Source organism: Orycteropus afer, unplaced genomic scaffold (assembly GCF_000298275.1).
Source record: "Orycteropus afer afer isolate SDZICR_OR568_19922 unplaced genomic scaffold, OryAfe1.0 scaffold00026, whole genome shotgun sequence".
Lineage (NCBI taxonomy): Eukaryota > Metazoa > Chordata > Mammalia > Tubulidentata > Orycteropodidae > Orycteropus > Orycteropus afer.
The window spans coordinates 9,376,723-9,401,873 of NW_006921613.1; the positions used below are offsets into that span (position 1 = coordinate 9,376,723).

At 34.6% G+C, this 25,151-nt stretch overlaps 2 protein-coding genes across 2 annotated transcripts in view; one reads left to right on the plus strand and one right to left on the minus strand.

The window, feature by feature from the left end:
* FAM227B (family with sequence similarity 227 member B) overlaps positions 1-25,151 on the plus strand; it is a 318,111-nt gene that overhangs the window by 136,810 nt on the left and 156,150 nt on the right. The gene's annotated exons all lie outside the window — the stretch shown is intronic.
* FGF7 (fibroblast growth factor 7) overlaps positions 9,351-25,151 on the minus strand; it is a 63,310-nt gene continuing 47,509 nt past the window's right edge. The window contains exons 2-3 of the mRNA XM_007935194.2: positions 11,115-11,218; positions 9,351-9,545 (exon numbers count right to left, since the gene is read on the minus strand). Of these exons, the coding sequence (XP_007933385.1) occupies positions 9,351-9,545; positions 11,115-11,218 (299 nt within the window). The remainder of the gene's footprint in view (positions 9,546-11,114; positions 11,219-25,151) is intronic.

Below are 25,151 nucleotides of genomic sequence, written 5' to 3' on the forward strand. Positions count from 1 at the left end.
GCCCCATCTTCCTTCTGAGGAGTGGCTGGTGGGTTTGAACCGCCAGCCTTCTGGTTAGCAGTCAAGTGCCTTAGCCACTATGCTACCAGAGCTCCCTAAGCACTGGCTATTCTATGTCCCAAAGATTTGAGTATGTTGTGTTTCCATTCTCAGAATTTTTTTTTTATTATTTCACTTTTTATTTGTTTTATTACCCCACAGCTTTTGAGAAGGGTGTTACTCAATTTTCATGTATTTGATTATTTTTTGATTATTGATTTCTAATTATATAGTGTTGTGATCTGAGAAGATACTTTGTAATATTTTGATGTTTTTAAGTATATTAAAAATATATTTAACAAGACATGATGATGTGATTGGAAAGACATTTTTTCATTATAATTCATTATTATTGTTGTTAGTTGCCATCAAGTCATGAAGTAGATGAAAATATATAGTTATAAAATGTTATGAGTGTATAAGTACGTGTACATGTCTTTGCATACATGCATGTATATCTAAATGTATACATATATAATCAGTTACTAGCTGAATGTTATAGACTAGAAAGCAATAGGATTCAGAGAAGGAAAAAAAAAATCACTGTAATTCAGGGGTATTTCTAGCAGTAGCTCATAAAGAGCTGAATTTTTAATTTTGTCTTTAAAGGCAGAGCAGGGTCTAGATTGACAATGAGAATTAGAGATTCTATATGGTGGGAACATAGAGGCAAAATTCAGAGGCAGAATTAACTATGTTGTTGTTGTTGTTGTTATGTGCCGTCGAGTCAGCCCCGACTCATGGTCTGTGTAAAACATGATAAACACAGTAGACTAAGAACTACAGGATTTATGCTCATCAATGAGAAGTTTAGACAGGTACAATAGAGCCAATCAATTGTCAGCTTTGGGTACTAGTTTAGGAATTTAGACTAAACCCAATGGGCCATAAGGAGCCAATGTGGATTCTTCAACTGGGAACTGAAGTAGTCAAAGTAGTATTTTAGGAAGATAAAGGAATTGGGTATCATCTGAGATGGAAGATACATGAAACAGAAGAATGATTTGGGAGGAGTTTCTAAACGCTTAGCATGGAGTAATGAGGTTGTAGAAGGGTCAAGAAAAAGATGAATATGTGGGGATATTTAGTAGAAACAGGTTAGCTGGTCTTGGTGATTTATCAGATAGTAGAAAGGAAAGATAGACAAGAATAAAAGCTGACAATATTTTTAGCATAATTAGAATGTTACCCATATATTTAATAATATGTTTAAATGTTACCCACTCCTATAGTCACAGTGTAAATAAGAAAAAAAAAATTCTTCTGAAAATTTATTTTTCTATTTTTATTTTAAGGAGTTATTTTGACTTGATAATTTTATTTCTTATAATTATTCTTTAAAAAATGATCAAAAATACAAAGAAGTATGTACAGAAATGTTCATATTTATATTACTGAAAAATTTGAAACAATCAAAATAACTCTCTTATTAGAGATTTGTAAAAATAAATAATAGTAAAGTAGAAGAAGCGTACCATCTAGCCTGGTAGGATCCATTTATTTATTATTTAATATGATTCATTGTTAGTTTAACAGTCAATTATCTATTAATTGATTTAGTGCTATAAACTTTTATCAAAGTTGGAAATCATTAAAATAATACCTAAAAATTCACAAATTAATGTACATTTTTGTTTGAAGTAAAAAAAATACTTAATACTTTTTTAATTAATACTTTTAATGGTTTCCCACCTTGATAAAAAAGAAAATTTCAGTTTCTTTTAAATGGACTGAGAATTCAATGATATCTGCCAAGCAATCTGAATGCGTAAGTCTTCTAGATTTTTATTACTTTTTTCCTGTTATCTTGCCCATGACTAATTCAATAGCAAAGTTTTCAGTCCATCAGTTTTATCACATTTTTTTCATGACATTCAGATTCATTTTGCCAAAACTAACCTTTTCTTCACATTTTAAACTGTTTATTCAGGTTAGCAATATAAAATGCCTATAATTCATAGAGCAAGATTCAAACAGATCTTTTTCTACAAAAACAATTGGCAGGAAACAATAAATATGTTTATAATGATGATCACTAGATAGTAAAATTATAAATGAATTTAGTTTATTTTATATGCTTTAGAAAACTTGAAAAATATTCAAGGAATATATTAGGTTAATAATCAGGAAAAAATGAATGTTATAATACTACAAATATATATGACCCAGTAACATTTTAGTGCCATCTCCCAAACCCACTAGTGTCAGGCTCTTTTAAATAAAACAACTTTATACAAATGAAAATTCACATGCTTAGTATCCTAATATGCAAAATAGATAAAAATAATGTTTTATTAATATGAATTTATTTTATATTTGCAACTTTTCCTTAGTGGAAAAGAAATTAAATATTTACTTAGAATAGGTTTGTAATAAAAACCTATTAAAGCTAAGACTTACCTGACACTAGTGTATTCTCCTAGCAAACTTATTAGGTCAATTTTATTTGATTTATATTCTACAGACTTAACTTTTTTTATTCCAGGGCAGAGTTTCAATTTTCTTAATTGAAATATGTTCAAACACTTATATATTCAAACTTGTGAGACTTTTATTTTTCTAGGTCTTGTAATATTAACAGGGTACAGTCTTACCACTTTTCTATTGCTCATTTTAATGGAAAATATTTGAGTTTTCCTTTTCTGACAGGTTTCTGCCTTACACAGATTATAGCTTTAACAGGTTTTACTGTATATATTTGACACAGGAAACTTGATTTCTAGATCTGCAATTAATTATCAATTAATTGAAATTATGGAATATACATTGTCTTATTATAGTCTTAAGATACTTATTTTAAAATTGAGTTTGTGAAAAATTTTGTAAAGCCCTGAATTAACCATGAGGAACCTTAATATTCTGTAAGATGCAGTTCTGAAACCAATACTCCAGCCTTGACTGTATTACTTTTAATTTTATTAATGAATTATCTTTTCCTGTTTTCTAATATCATTCCTTAGCTTGTCATATTCTTTAAGTATATCCTACTCAAGTAAGCATTAAATAGATATTTACTGAGTGAAAAATCCTATTCAAATCCTAATTCGTATGTGAAACTTCCCTAATTATCCTAGTCAGATGAATTCCCTCTTTCTTAGAAACTCTCACAGCGTTAGATATGGTGGTGAGTCAACTAAGTTGACATGTATTGTTTTAGTTCATTATCAATGTTCTAAATATTATTTCATTTGCATTAATATGCCATAATTTCTTTTTCCAGTCCAATATTAATGAACATTTAGGTTTCTTCCTTTATTTTTGCTACTACAAACAGTGCTACCAATGGAATACTCTAAGGGCTTTTGTTTGTATTCCAAGTGATAGGGACAGTAACTGCAGAGTTTTAAACCAAGGAATTGCATGACCTGAATTATATTTTAACAGAATCACTCTGGCTGCTGTGCATTTTGTACTCCATAATTGTTCCAATGTAAAAACAATTTTAGCTCCCTCTCTAGATTCTGTATTCCTTTTAACCCCAATTGTGAATTTCAAAAATATGGAGGCATCTAGGAAAACCAGGGATCTCTGTATCAGAATCACTGCAGACTTCAGGATCATATTAGAAAACAGAATTAGATGGGAAGCAAATAATGCTTTCAGGGTGTTAAGAGACAAAGATGAAAAACCATGTATAGTTCCTAAATAGATTTTTGTTCATTTAACTAATTGATTCTCAATCCAGAAGGCATATTGGAATCTACCTGGGAGCTTTAGAAGTACCATTCATTGCCTGGGCCTCATCCTAGATATTCTAATGCAATTGGCCTGAAGTGGGGCTTAGGCTTTATTATTGAAAAATAAATAGACAAACAAACAAATAAATAAAATCCCAGGTGATTCTAAGATGCTTCTAGCATTGAGAGCAATTGCTTTCAAGTTTATTTAGGTCTTCTTATCCTCAGATGATATTAGGCAACTAGTGACTAATTGGGTCCACTATCTACAACAAAACTCTCTGTGGCTCAATAGAATTTCAACTGGCATCTATATTCTTATTCTCTTAAGGAAGGACAATGGAGAAAGGGTTTCTTCAAGTTGGATCTGAAGGTAAGGTTATTTGCTTCATGTTGAAGCAAAGTGATACTGTTTTCTAGCTACATTGGGAGTTCTAAAGACGCCTACCCCAGGCTGATAGGCATTCCAGACTACAGTTCAAACTTTCATTAATTATTCAGTGTGGGAATGGACTACACAGTATCTATCACTTAGGAAAAAAGAAATAATGTTGTCATGAGGTATATATCTGCTTCATCTTTTTCTCTGCTGAATGGATCCCCAAAGCAAGCCATAAATTACTGTTATTAGGCCTTATAGAACCTTGTATCAGTGGCTTTAAAAACATCCAGCTTATCCAAGACTATGGCCTGGAATTGGACTTACTCCCATGGGCTAGCTCTCAACCAAACAATAGTCAGGCCTATGAGCTGAGTGCCTTACCCCAGGGAGGTGCACTCCTTAGAACAGTCAACTGTGAGAGATTAGAAGGGCAGTATTTGCACAAGTAAAAAGCTAGACAGACAGGAATGCATGTGTAAGAAAGACCCAGAGAAGGGATAGCCACAGGGAGGAGGTGGGAGGAGAGCTGTTCCATTATGGGAATTGTGCCTTAAAGCAAAATGTGTGTGAACTATTAGGTGTAAATGAATCTGCTTTGTACATTTGTACCCAAATCACAATCTTTTTTTTTTTTTTTTTAATCCAGTTTATGACTGTGGTAAGTGCCTTTAAGATGGCCTTAATGATTCTGTCTTTTGGTATTCATGTCATTGTGTAGTCCCCTACCCTTGGGTGTAGGCAGAAGTAACGGGATGTCACTTTTGAAATCAGGTTATAAAATGACTGTGGCTTCTTTTTTAGCTCTCCTTCTTTGTCTCTGATTCCTTGATCTGGAGGAAACAAAATACTGTGTTATGAGCAGCTCTAGGAGAGGCCTACATGCTGGATTTATCTCTTACTTGAGTTTTGAGGTGGATGACCGCAGCCCTGACCAATACCTTTGTTTTAGCCTACTGAGAGATTTTGAGCTAGAGGCACCCAGATAAACCATGCCTAGGTTCCTGACTCACATAACTTGTGAGATAATAAATCTTTCTTGTTTTAAGCCACTCAGTTTTAGGGTTATGCAGCAAAAAATAATGGATACATGGCTGGATTCATCAAGAGAAATGTCTGTCATCTTCAAACTAACTTATTCTCTTAACATTATTTGGATGTTATTAGGATGTATTACTGATGATATGAAAGAAAATCAATTTGTATCATAAATTCAATGATGAAGACTCAGAAAATTGAACCACATAGTAACCAGTCAGGAAAAGGAAAACAGAAGTGGCATATTCCATGAGAAGTGTAGTTTGAAAAGAATCAGAGATTGTTGGGAAGAGGCTGAGACTTTATTACTTTTTATATTTATTCTTTTATTTAGTGCTTTTTGTCAAGTCTCCTCAACTCAAGAGAAAGTAAATTCTCTTGATAAACTTTTCAAAATGGAAGATGAGTGGGGACATAAGTGGGCCTGAAGGAACTTTTCACTTTGATCGAAGGCAACAGTTTCATTGAATAAATATGTAAGTGGAATAGATTGACGACAAGGCTGAAGACAGTTAGACATGAAATTTTAATGAACTATTTTTTTGTATTAAGATATACATTAAGAAGTCAAACCAGAGAGACCAATTAATAGATATTTTCCAGAAACCATGTTTTAGGGTGATCATAGAAATGGTCAGGCCTGATAATCATCTGGTACCCATAGGTAAGTTACAGTGGCTTACATACATTCTGATAGATCAATGTTATATTCTCATTGACCAGGAACCACCCACACTGGTCATCAAATATTTTTCACATCACCCCTAGACATTATGAACTTTAGAGAAAATTTTGGTTTTCTTTAGCCTTGTATTATCTATATGTAAAGTTGGACTATGGGAGGTACAAAATTTCTTGTGTCCTATTTGTGCCCACAAATATGGCAGTGGGGTAGGGGTATAAATGAAGCCATACGATAAACCTTGCACATCTTTCTGAAGCATTAGTTTTGCTTAGTGGTGCTAATTGGAAATATTTTCATGTTAAACCACACACAAACAATGCAAAATCACATGAGTTGTAAGAGAAAGGAGATTCAAAAAAACGTGTCTTTGGTGGATAACCTTTGCATTTATCCCCTAATACGTCATTCTCTCTCCTCTACTATTATGGGTATTTCAGGAGAAAATTTTGAGGGACATTGATTTAGGATATTTGTGGTTATAGAATCACTTATACTGTGAATATAAGTGGGTTCCATCGTCAATCTTTATGTTCCTTGACACCCTAGAAAACCAGAAAAGCAAACTGCAAGAGATGGAAACTCTTAAGAGGGCATCTCCAGTATTTCTTTCCTTCTGTCATTAAGTTATATTTATAACCAATTCAAAATATTTTCAAGGTGATAATTTATATCATGACTGATCTATACCAAAATGTTTTAAATCACTAACTGCATCAAAAATCTTTATTATTTCTTTTGTTAACATATTATTTTATTTAATTTTCCCTTCCTACTTGTTGGAACCCTATGTATTTAACCTATTTTCTTTTTTAAAGAACATTTTAGAGAGGGGTGCTCTGCGTATCTGGATATTTTGCACTATGTTCTCCCTTCCCAAATAAACGGGTTCATTACAGAAGAGTTGAATAGGGATAAGAATTGATAATTTTATTATTTCTTTGCTCCTTTTGAGTCAAATCATCATAATATATACTAATCATTGCATATGTAGTGAATTGCCAGAACATGGGTCAACTTTATATGCAAATGTAAAGGTCATATTCAACAGAAAAGAAAAGGAAAAAAAAGAGCCACTGGGTAATAATCTAAGAAGCATATGCTTCGTGACTTACCTACTCTTATGACACTCTGCACCTAACCAGCTACATAACCTTGAGTGTATCACAATTTATTTCCTCATCTGTAAATGATCAAGAAGAACAAAGAATTCTAAATGTCTGTAAGTAGTGCAGATTTTATTTTCCAAAATGTACGTGATAAACGTGAAAAATAGGAGAGAGAGGAAAAAATTCAAAGCAGATGCTTCTAAAAAGATTCTATTGATAACTTATACTACCAGGAATGGATTGACTACTAAATATTTGTTTTGCTTAATTTAACTATGTGATGTAATTTGATGGTAACAGTAACTCCACAGATAAAAAAGTATTTGGTCCTCGTATGGCTCTTGTATCTTATATGTATATACACTATTTTATTTAAATTTCTGTATTATCATGTTTTACCCCAACTTTTTTAAAATGTAGTAAGATTAGTCTTATTATGAATTTTCTTGATATTCAAACACTGAATGATTTCATATAAATAATTGATTATAGACAGACACTAAGGAAAGAAAATGAAAGACATATATCCTCCTCCATCCTTAATATGCTCACACTGTTCTAGTGACATACTCTGATATTGGATCCTAGGCTAGTAAGATGCCCTTGAATCAGATGATAGTTGAGAGTATCTTTTGTTGTATCTCCCCAGAGTTTATCTGAGGAGAGTAGTTCTTTCTAGCTTCCTGCAGCCTGGTCATGTCAGTGAGCCATGAGAAAATTAAATGAATCTGTTGTTTTTGTTGACTTAGCCTTTTCATATAACTCTCATCTATAAATGTATTGCCAGAAATATATATGTAAAATAAAGGGACTTGAATGACAGATATGTTGAAATTAAAACCATAAAGGTTAGCATGCCACTCAATTTAATTTAAATAAATATAGCCCTCCTATTGGAAAGCACTACCAATATGTGAAGTGGAAATGCATCTTTCTGATAAGATAAATGTATCTAGTCCCTGTCCTCAAGCCTTCATGATATTCAGGGCCCCAAACCCTTAAATATACCTTCTATTTTGGGTGTTGTGTTCTTAACATATAACAGGAAAACAACTTTCAATACTGCCATCTTTGGGATGGTAGAGATTTTTTTAAAAAGACTACTAATGTTAAATATGCATATATTTAAAAAATATGAAACCTTTATACTCATGAACTCAAATAGATTCTGAACTTTAAGATCCTGTAAGTTCTTTTATCTGCAGTAATTTCACTTAGATAATCCAATTTAATTGGCAAGAGTATATGGCAAAACACTTTTTACATTTTTGTATTGTTTCCTGCAAGACATCTATTGTAAGCATTGCTGCAGGCTGTCATTTTTGTCTACCATCCAGGATTTGCTGGACCAAGTGCTGTGTAATCAACTTGGTGTAGGTCACGAGGGGGAGGAAGAACTTGCAGTTGAGCCAGACGGTTTTGTTATTCCTTTAGAATTGAAAGCATATGAAACAGATACAGCATATTAAGATTATTTTTTATATAAATAACATAAACTTAAATAACAAAACAATAAAGTTCAAATACAACTTAAAATAGAGTTTAATGCTGTAACCACAGGAAAAAAAAAAAGCATGATTATTTGTGGGAAGAACATTATTAAAAGCCATAATCCCAAATATTAATTATACAAAAGATTATGTTACTTGAAAACAAAGATTTCTGAATTTTACTTTTAGGATTTATAAAATGTTATTTTGTGGCAAGTGAGATGAAGTACAGTATTGCTATTTTATATACAAGATTCTTTAAAATATTCTTTTAGCATACCCTTTCAATTTGAGCAACATTAGGAATTTGTTCCTGTTAAAAGATACAAGCATGTCCTAATCCTATACTTTTGTAAAACTACATATTTGATTTAATTCCATAATAGAATTTTTTAGAATATTTTTTGTTTAGATTTTCAGTGGATTATTTTTTTATGAGAAAACATTTCAAATACGGCTCATCTTCCATAGTTAGTGTTGACTTGATTATCTGACAAATCATTCCAGCAGCCTCTAGGTCTGACATATCTTATATAACATAATCTGCATTATTATTATTATAGCAGCCATTTTATAAGCAGATAGGGATATTTAAATAATTATTATCAGATAATCAAATCTAACATACTCTTAAGGGTAAATTAATTTAAGAAAAAAAAAACAACTATTACTAACACCATGATTGTACAACCAGTTTTACAATTTTTTACAACTTTTAGTTACTAAATCTGATTCTTGCTTATATTTTTCAAATCTTTCTTTAATGCAGTCTCTTAAAATAAACATAATTACGCAAGTCCAGCTTGATCAGTTTTTCAGTAGTTTTCCAGCCTTTCTTGGTTACTTTAAAAAAAAAAGGAAAAGGAAAGGAGAGAGAAAACAGTCCACTTAAAGAAATCTCCCTGCTGGAACTGGTTTCTTACATACTGTATATGATTAGGTTACTGCCATAGGAAGAAAGTGGGCTATTCTTTGTTCTTTCTTTGTTTTTTTCCCTCTTACAGGAATTCCCTTTTGATTCAATGCAACAAACATTTCTCCTCCACTGTGTGTCCATTTAGCTGATGCATATGTGTTGTAATGATTTTCCAGAATTAATTCTTTGAAGTTGCAATCTTCATTGCATTCTTTCTGTTCAAAATAACAAAGAAACAACTGATTTTTAGAAAGGCTTAATTAAACAAGGAGTAAGCAGGTAATATTTGGTAGAATTAAAATCTATATGACTTTTCTTTAAACATCAGGTTGAATGGACTTAATGCAGTTTATTAGATATAAGTGTAGCATATTTGTAAAACCATCATTTTAAATTTAAAGAAAAAAAGATAAAATGATAACTCATTTAGTTAAGCAACATGGTTTCAAATATGTTGTTTTTTGGCATGTCAGTTTTTATATTTCTTTTGTTATGAGGAGCCATTTTGTCCTACTTCAAACCCCAAACCAAACTCACTGTTACTGAGTCTATTCTGACTCGTAGCAACTCCATAGGACAGAGTAGAACTGCCTTATAACGTTGCCAAGGCTGTAAATCCTATGGAAGCAGACTGCCTCATCTTTCTCCCACAGAACGGTAGAGGTTGGAACCATCAGCCTTTTGGTTAGCAGCCCAATGCTTTAACCACAGCACCACCAGAGCTCCTTTTCTTCTACTCAGCCATTCTCAGATTGCTATGTCCAAGCCACTCATTTCCCAACTACTAGAAATTTGGTTAGTTAGCAGAACCTCTGCCCCCATAGGTGTTGGACAAATTTCACAACTTCTACTTACCACTCTCGAGCAGTACAGTAAGGAACTCTGGTGATGTAGTGGTTAAGGCATTTGGCTGCTAACCAAAAGATCAGTGGTTCAACACACCCACTGCTCCATGGGAGAAAGATGAGGCAGTCTGCTTCTCTAAAAATTTACAGCCTTGGAAACACAATGGGACAGTTCTACTGTGTCCTACAGAATCTCTCCATGAGTTAGAATTTACTCAATAGCAGTAGGTTTGGGGGACGTTGCTTTTGATAGTGTTGGAAAATAAAAGTTTAATAATAAAAGGTTAATTTATTTGTTCATTTATCTAACCATGCATTTATTCATTCATTGATTTAATTAAGCATATTATATAATTAGCTTGTGCCAGACATCTACAGACATCCTGTAGAAATGCAAAGAAAAGCCAATTATACTTTATAATAGTAGGATGAATTGTTACATATTTTACATTGTAAGAAAGTGGGAACAATGTCAATACTTAAGAGTTCAAAGCCCATGATTGTGAGATTGATGTTGATAAACAAACTGAACAGCAGGATTTTTTTCCTTCAAGAATTTTCATGTCAGCAATGTGCAAATTTGATGAACTTTAACAAAAAGAGCTTTAATACTGACAAATGGAAATTTTAGAATTTAAGTATCTAAAAAGCTCATGGAATTTTAGAGCTTGAACCGTCCTTAGAGCTCAGCCAATCCAACTAATTTTACAGATAAAGAAAGCAAAATCCAGAGAGCTTAAGCAGTTTGCCCAGGGTCACACAGAAACATCTTGTCTTAATGCTTAGATATAAAGCATTTTAATGCTTTTAATTTAATAAAGTTATTAAATTATGTAGTTAGAGAGAAATTAGTTCCTTTTCTTTATTTTCCAGAAAATCAAGATGCTTTTGACCAAGATAAATCTGAATAATTAAGTCTAAGCTATTAATTGTCAATACCTTTGCATAGAGTTTTCCTTCTTTGTTCATTGCAAGATAGTATTCACTCTCCACCCCTTTGATTGCCACAATTCCAACAGCCACTGTCCTGATTTCCATGATATCTACAAGAAATCACAGAAAAATATGTAGATTATTTACTCAGCTTTGCAGATTATCCAAGAATGGTCATTCATGTTTATATCTATTTCAATTAGAAATTGTTAGTATTATTAATGTAATAATCAGGACAAAACTCCCTCCCCACATCTCATATACACAAACACCAAAGTAATCCTTATTAAATATAGAGAATACAAACTGTCTTTAATTTTGTTTTGTAGAAAAAAAATCAGGGTTCAAATAAACTGTTTCATATTTGAATTTATCTTTTTATTCTCTGGAATTGCATTTCTGATTTACTATATTAATAATAATAGCTAACTTTTATTGAACTCATGCTATATGAGGAGGATTGTTGCAGTGCCCTTATGTATAAACTCATTTAATCATCAGCACAACCTATAAGGCACATATTGTTGTTTTACAGATCAAAAAACTGAAGCACAGAGAAGTTAAGTAAAAAAAATTTGCCCAAATTCTCACAGCTGCTAAGTAGTAGAGCTGGGATTTTAACCTAGATAGTTGCTTCTTAATCATTATATAATACTATGAAAGTATGTAATAAGCTAACATCTTTACTTCCCTTTTTGGCTAAACTCTATCTTAAAAAAATAACTGTTAAGAAAATATATCTTGAATATGCTGAAATTAAATAAAATATCAATTGATGTAATTATCAATTATCAAGAGCCTGTTCTTGTTGTTAGGTGCTGTGGAATCAGTTTCTCAGAGTAGAACTGTCCATAGGGTTTTCTAGGCTGTAATCTTAACAGGAGCAGATTGTCAGGTCTTTCTCTTGTAGAGCCACTGGGTGGGTTAGAACCACTGACCTTTTGGTTAGCAGCTGAGCACTTAACCATTGTGCCACAAGGGCTCCTAAACAGAGTTTAGGACCTTAAGAAAAAAAAAAGATTAAGCATTGCAAACTAGTGAGTTCCTTTGATACATGAAAAGGCAAATGAAAACCAAATTTTGACTCTTGTTCATATAATATTTTATAACTATATTTTTTGCATTATTTTTTAATCTTTATTGAAATAGTTTTTACAAAGCATGTAATCACATGAATTTAACTACTTTTTCTTTTGTTATGTATGTCTTCCTTAAGTGCTATATTTTAATGATTCAGTCTAAATACAGTAAATCTCAAATTTTTTTAAATGATGTACAAATTAAAATTCTAGTGAATTTTTATGTTAATTATACTTTCTATGTGAAGGCAACTGGTAGCATAGTGGCTAAGGCACTTGACTGCTAACCAGAAGGCTGGCGGTTCAAACCCACCAGCCACTCCTCGGAAGGAAGGTTGGGCAATCCTACTTCCGTAGTGATACTGCCTCGGAAACCCAAGGAGGGGTCGCTATGAGTCAGGGCTGACTAGACGGCACATAACAACAATAACAACATGTGAAGGCAAAGGAGTTCTGGTAGCATAGTGGCTAAGACACTTGCCTGCTAACCAGACAGCTGGCGGTTCATACCCACCAGCCACTCCTCGGAAGGAAGGTTGGGCAATCCTACTTCCGTAGTGATACTGCCTCGGAAACCCAAGGAGGGGTCGCTATGAGTCGGGTTTGACTCGACAGCACATAACAACAACAACAACATGTGAAGGCAAAGCCCCGACATATTCTCTTACCCTGTGTTTAACACAATGCAACAAAAGTTCCAAGTGAAAAACCTTTGCATAAATCTTGTCTTTAAAAGTTGTTCTATGAAATACTTAATTAAAGGAAAATCTCAGTTTTTCACTCTATACCTTCACTTCCTGCTCTTAGTTATTTATTTTTCTTTCTGTTTTCCTGTCTGGAGAATAACATTATTACCCACTTCATTGAGATTTGATTTAGCCTCACTAACATTGTTATCAGCTTCACATACCAGAACCAAACCCACTGCCATCGAGTCAATTGCAACTCATAGTAATCCTGTAGGACAGAGTGGAACTGCCCCCATAGAGTTTCCAAGGCTGTAAATCTTTAGAGAAGCAGAATGCCTCAGCTTTCTCCTTGGGAGTGGCTAATGGGGTCAAACCGCTGACCTTTTGATTAGCAGTCAAATGCCTTACCAGGTACCACCAGAGTTGCCTATCGAAGCCTTTTTCCTAACATACTCTGCTTTGCATTAGTCAGAGCTCATCTAGCTGAGCATTTCACAATTGTTTGTCTAGAAACTGAAGTCTAAAAGAAAATGCAAAGGAGTGAATATTAATATTTTTAAGAAGTTTATGTATATAAGTAACATTCACAGTAAATTTATTCTCCAAGGTATAAGAGTTATTACAACATGGGTGTATCAAATTGTTAACATAATGACTCTGGTAGCATAATGATTGAGTTTGAAAAATGAGACAATATTTCAAGCAAATTGACAATTTATACTTGTCAACAATATCCAAGAAAAACAAAACTCACTGCCATCAAGTCGATTCCAACTATTAGCGACCCCTCTTTGGGTTTCCAAGGCGATATCTCAGAAGTAGATTGCCAGTCTTCCTTCCGAGGAATGGCTGATGGGTTTGAACCTCCAGCCTTCTGGTTAGCAGTCAAATGCCTTAGGCACTATGCCACCAGAGCTCCCAACACAGTTGTCAACAATAGTGCAATTTGTTATTTGCTAGCCTTACAAACTACGGGATAGTCCTAAGTGGCTTTTTTTTCCCTTGTAGTTCAATAATTCATGAATTTATCTAAACCTCTTTGCCTATTTACTATTTAATCTTGTATTGCCACTTGGACTAGGAAGTGAAGAACCTTGTTATAAACTGCTGTTACATTAAAAAAAAAATTCTCCAACATCTTCTAGAATTTTAGATATTCTCTAATGTTGATGATTATTCTTAGTTCTTATTACCAACAGCTTTCACAAATTTAAAAGGTTTTAACTTTTCAGTATAAAAAATTAGGGTTTAATGTTAACATTAGCAGATCTTCATAACTCACTGAACTATTAGTTTCCAAATGACCACTTCATGATGTTTAAAAAAAAAAAAAAAAAAACACAGGTAAAGAAATCAATTCCAAGTCCAATGAAAGTGAATGGATTTAAGCATAACTGGGTATGAAAAATGTATTGATATAGTTTCAGATCCCACATTGCAACTAACCTTTAAGAAGCTATCAAGTCGGGGATTTTTTTATTATTATTATTTTTCCTTGGTTGTAATCTTTTTATTATTTTTAATTTTATTGTGATTTGGGTGAAATTTTACAGAACAGATTCATTTTACATTCAACAGTTCAAACACATTTTGTTTTGTGACACTGATTGCGACCCTCACAGTAACAGCTCACCTCCCACCTCCTCCCTGTGGTTACCCTTTCCCTGTGTCCTTCTTGCCCATACATTGATGCCTCTCTACCTTTCCCCTGTGCAGATGCTGCCTTCTGATCTTCAACGACTGACTATTCTAAGGAGTGCATCTCCCTGATATAGTTGTTAGGTTCGTAATCCTGTCTACTGTTTGGCTGAAAGTGAAGCTATGGAAGTGAGTTTAATTCCAGACCCAAAGGGTGGCTTGGGGCCATAGCATCAGGGATTTCACTAGTCTCTATCTGGCCAGCAAACCTGGTCTTTTTTATGCTTTGGAATTTTGTTCCACGTTTTTCTCACACTCTGTCCAGGATCTCCAATTTTGGACTCTTTCCAGATGGTTGGCATTGGTAGCCAGGCATCATCTAGTTCTCCTAGTCTCAGAGTTTTGTAACTGAGGTCTTCATGGACTGTTTCCATGCATCTTTGATTTTCTTCACTCTTCTCTGCTGTGGTTGAGAGGAGACGAATAGTTGCCATCTTAGATGACCACTCACAAGCTTTTAAGACCCAGTTGTTACTGAAGTAAGGCATAGAACAATATTTTTGTGTACGGTGTTGTATCGATTGAGCTTGATGTCTCCTGCGACCATCATCTTTAGCCTGCAGGCCCAGTGACCAAGGAGCTTAGTTGTAGCTAAGAAGTTATCCTAACTTTGCCCCTTAACCTAAATTAATGCCCAGGGCCATCGTCTTGATGGTTTCACCAGTCTCTCTCAGACCAGTGATCTTGGGCTCTTTTTAAATTTTGTTTCACACTTATTCTCACGTTCTATCCAGGATCTCCAATTCTGGTCCCTTTCCAAGCGTTTAGCATTGGTAGCCAGCCCCCCATCTACTTCTTCTGATCTCAGGATCACGTAGTCTGAGGTTCCTGTGGTCCTCAGGATTACACAATGTAGTAGTCCCTTGTACTAATTGTAAGAAACTACCAAGTTTTGATGCATTATCAATTTTCTGAAAGGACTGTTTAACTACTCTTCTCTTTCCTAACTACACATCTTTGTAAAACGAGATTTTCTTCATATACATTAATCAAAATGATATATTACAAGAGATTAATATGATAATCTAGCTATCTTCTATTAAGCAATAAACTAAAGAGGTTAAATAATTATACTTATTAAATAATGATACTTATCTCTCTGAATTTCTTTGTCTTAAAAAATAAAGTTATTTTTCATTTTTAAAATCTTGTTTGCAAAAAACATAAAGCAATGCCATCCTTCTCCCTAAATCTTTTGGAAAATATAGTTATTTTTTAGGAAAAAAAATGATGTTATTTATGTTGAGCTTTAATGGTTTATTATTATTCTTTGTAAATAAAATAATAAAGAAATATTTTCAATTTCTGATACCTTAGTTATAACCCATATAAACAAAAGCTCCTTGGTGTCCTTAATTTCTAATAATGAAAAAGGGTCCCAAGACTAAATAACTTAATACAGCTTTTCTAAATTAATTCCATTTCTCCTGGTCTGTTTAGCTGCAACTTGACTGTACTTTGTAAATTGTTCCCTTATATTTCTGGGTTGAATATCTTTAGCTGTTCTGTAGCCCTCTATATACATGGGCTTAAAATAGAAACTCTGTGACACATGCCTACAGAAATGTTCAATGTGCTCCAAAAATGTCTGCAGAATTTCATAATATTTAAAAATACCAAGTTGCAAATTATAATTAAATTATATAAGTAAATAGTAAACTATTTATAACATACATATTTGATCTATTTGGTTGCTAGCTGAATGTTAGTGTGGTTTTAATTAAATAAAATGAAGATATGTATTTATACTGCTGTGATTTTTGTACCCTGACACAATTACAAAAATAACAAAGAATTTTGCTAAATAAATGTTGTTATTTTGACATAGGAAAATCCTGTATCTTCATACTACGTTTTTCACATATTCTGTGATGTTCCAATAATTATTAAATATATATGTATGTTCACATCTATAAAATTTTTTTAAAATGCCTTTAAAAAGGGGCAAACGCTTGATTCTATGTCCTCTTGCCTTTCTTAGACATCTTCAGTCCCACCCTTCCTTCTCTTTTGAATTGCAAGAATCCCTTTTCCTCAGTCAGAGCTGTTTTAAGGCCTTGTTTTCCCGTCCTGACTCACGGGGATCACGTATGTGTCAGAGTAGAACTGGACTCCATAGGGTTTTCGTTGGCTGATTTTTTCCAAGGTAGATTGGCAGGACTCCCTTTGAGACACCTCTGCATGGTCTCAGACTTTGAACATTTTAATTAGCAGCAGAGTATGTTAATCATTTGCACCACCTACAGACTCATAGGCCCTACCCAAATAAAACCCATATCCACTGGCATCCAGTCAATTCCGACCCAATAGGACAGAGTAGAACTGCCCTATAGGGTTTACAAGGCTGTAAAGCTTGACAGAAGTAGCCCATAAAACCCACTGCCTTCGAGTCAGATCCGACTCATAGCAACCCCTCCTTGGATTTCTGAGACGGTATCACTGGAAGTAGATTGCCCAACCTTCCTTCCGAGGAGTGGCTGGTGGGTTTGAACTGCCAGCCTTCTGGTTAGCAGTCATATGGCTTAGGCACTACACCACTAGAGCTTGACAGAAGTAGACTGCCTCATTATTCTCCCACAGAATGGTTGGTGCAGTCTAACCACTGAACTTTTGGTTAGCAGCCCAATGCATTAACCACTGTGCCACCTAAGCTCTTATCATTTGCCCTGTTGTTGTGTTGTTATGTGCCGTGGAGTCGGACCCAACTCACAGAGACCCCTTCTTGGGTTTTCAAGGCTTTATCACTACGGAAGTGGATTGACCTATATTCCCTCCCCAGAGTGGCTGGTGGATTTGAGCCACCAGCCTTCTGGTTAGTAGTCAAATGTCTCAGGCACTATGCCACCAGAGCTCCCAACAAATTTGCCAGTGACAAATAAGTGGAAGAGATAGCTAATATGTTGAATGCTATTATTTAAAATATATTCAACATATTAGCTATCTCTTCCACTTATTTGTCACTGGCAAATTTGAGCAATGTCTTCCTCTAAGTATACAATGTCATGTAGCTGTTCCTCATCTACCAATAATCATAGTACCCTGTGTTCATTAAACTCATTTGAAGTTATATATTTTGATCTTGACCCGTTTCTCATGGGGCATACTGGGCTTTCTAACTACCCCTTGTCATACCTGTGATCCTTCAGTGTTTAAACTTACAACAGTACAACGTCACACATTATGTCATTGCTTCATCCATTTATTCAATCATATGCAAGTATTTTTCTTCCCAACTACCTGAGCCAAAATTGCTAATTGTTCCTCAATTTCCATTCTCCCGTTCTTTTCTAGCAATAGAATTTTTAATTGGCTGTCCATAAGGACTACATTTCCCATTCTCCTTTGCAGCTGTGTGTACCCATGTGACCAAGTTCTAGCTGATAGGATGTGATGCAACTTCCAGAAATCTGTAAGAAGTAGCCATCAGGATAGAGGCTGGTGAAGCCCTTGGGACTGTGGTCCCTAATCACCCTTTAGGCCTGGAATTGAACTTGTTCCTATGGCTTTCAGCCAAACAATAGACAGGCCTGAAGGGTAAACATTTACGCCATGTAGGCACTCTCCTTAGAATGATCAACCAGAGAGATCAGAAGAGCAGCATTTGCACAGGGAGGTATCTCAGAGGATAGGAATGCATAGGAAAGAAGAACACAGGGAAAAGATAACCACATGGAGGAAGTGAGAAGAGAGCTGTTATATTATAGGGATTGCAGTCAATGTCATGAAACAAAACATATATGAACTGTTGAACAGAAAACGAATTTGCTCTGTAAACTTTCACCCAAACCACAATTGAAAAAAAAAAGAAGACAAAGTAGCCATCAAGAGCCCTTTGCTTCTGCTTTTTTCCTCTATTTTATCCTCCTGCTTGGAATATGAATTCTACGTTGGATTGTGAGAACAAAGTGACTGTAGAACTGTGAGCTAAATGGAACCTGGAAACAGGTTTTGTGGAGAAAAGTTGACACACTCCCAGGTGTTTATTGGATGGAGAAATAAATGATTTTGTTTAAGCTAAATCAATTTTAACTAATACACCCCCAATTTTATTTTCCTGTCACACAAATTATTTATAAAAATGCACATAAATTCCAAGAGTGCCTTTCTTTTTCTTTATTTTAAGCCACTATCCAGAAAGACAAGTCTTTTCAACACTATGGTTAGTAGCCAGGTGTTTACGGGTGTATAGTGAGTTAGAAGGAGTTATTTAACACTTCTATAGCTTTTTTTTTTTTCACTTCTAAGTCATGAGATTAAACTAGAAGAAGAAATAAAAACATCATCTGTGCTCTCATGTCTTTCATTTTCCTATTTAAAATTTCAGTGTCACTAGAAATAGAGCTGATGCTTTTCTGGTGCTATCATTCATTCCCACATGTGTCAGCATTCAGTTAGCTTGATGAATCTTGGGCACTGACTCTCCTTTACACCTTGATACACTATAAGAAGACCCCACCCCCTCCTAGTAAACTGTGTCAAGCCTGTGTTTAATTTTTTCCTAGCCAGAGAATGACCTTGGTTTAGCTAGGTTTTCTGAATGTTCTTTATTGTTCCGTAAAGCATGAAGTGCTGTTTCTACTCTTTTGGAAAGATCAGATTTGCCAGTTTTGGTTACAGCATTATAACTGTTCATTTGTCAATTGAAACAAAAAATATATTGGGCATTCGACTATGTCCAGCACTTTGTGTATCTCTTCTCTTTTTCCATATCAGTTTCTTTAATTTACTGTATTCTTAATTATAACTGTGTTCCCTAGCCTCTTTATATATTTTTCTTCTTGACTTCTTTCTTGAATTAGATTTTTACCTTTCTAAAAGTGCTTCATCCTCTCTAATAAGCTGTAGTATAGAAAACAGTATCTCAAGCTTTTTTGCTTTCACATTGAGCCAAGGAAAAAGTTTGTATTTATATTATACATGATCAATAACCATTTTGGATACAAAAACAAACAGAACAAATATATTCCAAGTCATTATAATAGATTCCTTGGTGTCCTTCAACCTACAACTTCTCCCCATAAACTGTTGGGTTCCTGGAGGGTTTTTTTTTTTTTTTTTAAATTCCTTTTGAGTGATCCTCTTATTACTGCTTTTATACTTTGTTAAATCTTCCAGGAAGCAGTGCATAAACTGAAATGCCAATTATATAAAACATGGCTTTTTTCAGCAAATGTATCATGCAAATACTCAACATATACTTGGCACAAATGATCTAAATTATTTTTTTGCTATTCCTTTTTGCTATTCCCAATTTCTCAACTTTCAGGCTCGTAATAATGGACGTTGAAGCTAAAGCACCAAGAGTTGGGGAAGTTGAGGATCATTTCAAATCTGGGTAACTGTGGGAGTAAGAGAATTAGAAAATCTAGAGGAGTGCTATTTTTAGTGGAATGGGAGCCATAATGTGTTTTCATGACATATATATGGAGTTTGAGGTGATGACAGGTTTTTTTATCCTGTTCTTAAATTTCCTAAATCTCAAATGAATTTCTAGGTGTGCTAGATGTGTATGTTTAGCAGAATTGTTAGTTAGCAATAAAAAGAATTCTGCAAACCACTAAAAAAATAAATGAAAAGGAAGATATCTTACTTTAAAAAAATATAGTGATATGCCAGTGTTGTCAACTTTTTAAAAAATATTTAGTATTTTCTTAGTGGTCCCAGTGCTCCAAGTGATGGAGAAATTTCTCTAGATGTCACTAAATATCCTCACCTGTGCTCCCCTTATTCCTACTCCTATTTTTAATCTATAATCTGTGATCACAAACTGGAATTTCATCAGTTTCCATGTTATGATCACAGAAACTAGGACCTCAAAAGATGAAGCAAAATGAGAATGTGCCGATTTGATTAGATTGCATGCTTAATTTTACTCTGGCAGGAATGCTAAACTTTACTAGCTTAAACTGTACTAGCAGAAATGATATTTTTAAATGTATGGAAGTATCATTACTGCTTCTATCTGTTGTCTTCATTGGTTAATAAGATGGAATCACTGAACGAATTGTCCTGTAAAAAGTGAGAATTCTTTGGTTTGATGTGTACATATAATTGCCCAGTTCTCTTTCCTTATCATCATTTGTGATTTTGAATTTGTTTATTATGCATTAGTTTCTAGACTTCATCTGATTCACAGGAAAACTAACTTAGAAGGTAAACACATTCACTTCATCCCTCTGTCTTAGGAATTATTATGCCCTGTGAAATTGTGCTGCCTGGTGTATATATGATGCCATCATTTTTCTTTCCCTCTTTAACTTGCGTTTCTATATTCTTCCACTCAGGCAACAAGATAATTTTAAACACTTTGATTTCAGATCATGCTGTTCATCAGCATTAGGAGAAATTCTCATGTGTGATTTAAAGCCATTTTGGCCATTGGCTCTGTTAGGAATTTTTAGGCAGACATTCTCTGCCAGCAGTCTAAATGATGAGTTTGGATGCAGAGTAGTTATATTTTTCACAGAAATTAAAGTGAAAGGAAAAAGAGGAAGAAATAAAAACATCTGAGTGTACAGAATAACATACTTAAAATATTAAAAATTAGTTCAAGAAACCCCAAAGCTCTTATCAGAAACCATCATTTTTTTCTCTTATAACCAAATATGTATCTAGCACTGCTCTTCCTTTTCCAGTGTCGTCACTTTAGTCCAGGCCTTCATTATTTTGCACCTGATGTGCATTATCTTGCACATTAGCTATTATAATAGCTTCTTAACTAGATCCATGCCTCAGCCTCTGATTTCATCTATACCTTTTATGTATTTATAAAGATTTTATCAAGATTGCACTTCTCCTCCCAAATTTTTAATGGTGCTCTCTATTAAAAAACAAGACAAGACTTCTTTTCCCTGGAATTCAAAGCCTTCCAAAATGTGGCTCTGTTTACAATTTTCTTCCATTGTTCTACAACTTCTTTGAGTGTTTGTCTTCAAAGTGATTTACTCTTTGTCCTCCTTTCCCACACAAACTCCTATGCACTTTCCCTGCTTCCACCAGTTCACATAATTATATAGAATCCTCTATTCCAAGAGTTCACAAAGGGTTTCCCAAAATCCTCACGAACTGGCTGAATGGAATCAGTTAGTAACCTCTAAAAGAATTTCAAATTTGCGGGTCCATTCCTCAGAGTCTGATCCAGTGGGTCTGAGGTGAGGATTGGGAATCAGAATTTGAAGTGCTTCCACTTAACTCGAGGAGTTGTGGGGACATGTGTTTAAAGCATTGAGCTACTAACTAAAAGGTCAGTGGTTCAAACTCACCAGCCACTCCATGGGAGAGAGATGAAGCAGTCTACTTCCAGAAAGATTTATAGCCTTGGAAACCCTATGGGGCACTTCTACTCTGTCCTAAGGGTCATTAGGAATTGATTGACTCAATAGCATTGGGTTTGATTTGGTTTGATTTCCATTTAACTTAGTGACACTTTTCAAAACCAAACTGAAATTGAAGTTTCCCTAAGACATTTTATCTACTTTCCTCATCTCTTTGACTTTAAGATCATACTGTTATCCTACTGTTCAGCACTCACCTCTATTCTTTTATTATTATTTCTATTGTTATTTAAAATTATAGATTACTTCCTCATCTGAATTATAAGCTATTTAGAAGAGCATCTCATGCTTCAAGGAGCCCTGGTGGCACAGTGGTTAAGAGCTGGGCTGTTATCCCAAAGATCAGCAGTTTGAACCCAGCAGCCACTCCACAGGAGAAAATGTGGCAGTCTGCTTCCATAAAGATTACAGCCTTGGTAACCCTGTGGGGCAGGTCTACTTTGCCCTGTAGGGTCTCTATAATTCAGAATTGAGTTAACCACAACAGATTTTATTTTATTTTTTTTTTAATCTTATGCCTCAGTAAGTCTCTAGAACGTGGTATAAGGGCTTGCGTCTGGCAGGCTCTCTTTAAATGCTGAAGTAGATAGAATGGTACATAAAGCCTATATACTAACTAGTATGTTATACTATAAATCAGCAAATGAAAGTTATTAACCATTCCAGGATTACAGAAATATGAGTGTCCTAGTTATACTAAAGGTCAAAAGAACTAAGGTGAAAAGACCGATTGTCTAGTAGTATTTATTAAATTTCCTTCTAATTTTCATTACATTTCCCTAGTTTATCTAATGATATATGGGCCAAAACTTCCATGGTTCATTTTAACAATCATTCATCTCTGATTGTGTTTCATAATGCCAACTCAAAAAGGTTGAGAAAACTCCAAACATCCCTACTACTCTAACCAATTATAGGTTTTTCTTTTTTGGTTTTGGCTAAACCTCTCTTGAATCTATTTATACTTTTAGCATTTATCACTTATATAGATAACAACTTCCATATGTTTCCTTTTTGCTATGTAATATAGCACATCTATCTTTCTTGCTCCTAGCACATTCAGATTATAAGAAGTGCACACTACTTCAAACGTTTCATGAGTTTAGCAAGTCTCTATTCTTTTTATCCACATTGATATAATTTTGAATATAGCCCACCTTAATGTTTGCCTTAATAAATATGTATTATTCTAGAAGAGAATTCAAAATGTTTTAGACTATGTCATATATGTCTTACATCATCTAGTTCCAGGATGTTCTTATTGTACTGCATAGCCTGTGTTAATGCTAAGCAAAGAGAACTGCATCTGTATTCCAGATGTAGATATGCCATGTTCTTACACAAAGATATTATAATGTGATCTGTTTTCTATTTTAAAACTGAAAAACAACCAAACCAATTGCCATCTAGTCGATTTCTACTCACAGTGACCATATAGGTCAGAGTAGAACTTCCCCACAGGGTTTCCAAAGCTGTACTTTCTATGGAAGCAGACTGCCACATTTACCACTCCTGCAGAGTGGCTGGTGGGTTTGAACTGCTAACCTTATGGTTGGTAGCTGAGCACTTAACCACTGTGCATTAAGATAATACATTTAGGGAAACATCCAAAGTGATTTCTTGGTGACTTTTCTGGAAAGATATTTTTTCAGAGCACTTTATCTTATAAACATAATTTAAATTTTATTCCAAGCTATATTATATTAAAACTCATCTGCTTCCTAAAAGATTAAAATTCTTAGGAATGAATCTAACTAGGGACATAGAACGTGGCATCAGGACTGAAGGAAGACTCATTAATTACCTGTGATATCAAAAATGACCAGAATTACTGGTTGGATAGAGACTGGTGGAACCCCTGAGACTACGGCCCTGGGTTGCCCTTCAGTACTAGAAATGGGCTCACTCCCATGGATTGGCTCTCAACCCAACAATATAAAGGCCTACATGCAGAATACCTATCCCAGGGCAATGCACCCACCTACTCGAAGGCGATGTACCCTATAGATCAGTCAGCCATGAGACACACCAGAGGGGCAGTATTCACATAGAGGGAAAGCTGAACAGACAGGAATGCATAGTTAAGAAGGGCACAGGGAGGGGGTAGTCACAGAGAGGAGAGTGTTTTATGGGGATGGTAATGGGGCATGAAATCAAATATGCATGACCTGTTGAATGTAAAAAAAACCTGCTTTGTAAATTTGCACCCAAAGCACAATTTAAAAAAAAAAAGAAGAACTGTGATATGCAGATGACACTAGCTTGCGTGCTGAAAATGGAGACTTGAAGCATTTACTGATGAAAATTAATGACAAAGACTAAAGCCTTCAGCATGAATATTACCTCAACATACAGGAAAAAAAAAAAAAAATCCTCACAATTGGACCAATAAGCCACATCACAATAAATGGATAAAAGATTGAAGTTGTTAAGGATTTCATTTTACTTGGATCCATAATCAACACCCACAGAAGCAGCATCAAGAAATCAAATGACATATTGCATTGGGCAAATCTACTGCAAAAGACCTTTTTAAAGTGTTAAAGAGCAAAGATGTCACTTTGAAGATGAAGGTGTGCTTAAGCCAAGCCATTTCAATAGCTTCATATGCATGTGAGAGGTAGACAATAAATAAGGAAGACCACAAAAGAGTTGATGCATTTGAAGTGTGGTGTTGGTGAAAATTATTGAATATACCATGGACTTCTTGAGAACAAACAAGTCTGTCTTGGAGGAAGTACAACCAGAATGCACCTTAGAAGAGAGACTTCGTCTCTCATACTTTGGTCATGTTGGAAGAAGGGACCAGTCCCTGGAGATGGATATCACACTTGATAAAGTAGAAGGTCAAAGAAAAAAGGAAAGACCCTCAATGAAATGGATTGACACAATGGCTACGATGATGGGCTAAAGCATGGCGACAATTGTGAGGATGGCACAGGACCAAGAGTGTTTCATTTTGTTGTCCATAGGTTTACTGTGAGTTGGAACCTACTCATCGGCACCTAACAACAAATAAGTGGGGGAGGTCATACAGGAGGACATACACCTGTGTACATATCTAGGTATGGTTGTGGATATTTCTGCATACATTTTTGTAAATACTGCATTTATATATAACAGAGCCCATAGAAGGCACAGATATAGAAACGATTTAGATATTGGCACTGAATGACTGGACTTGAAGGCAACACAATCTTGGGGAACATCTGGGTCAGTTAGCAAAACACAGTTCATAAAGAT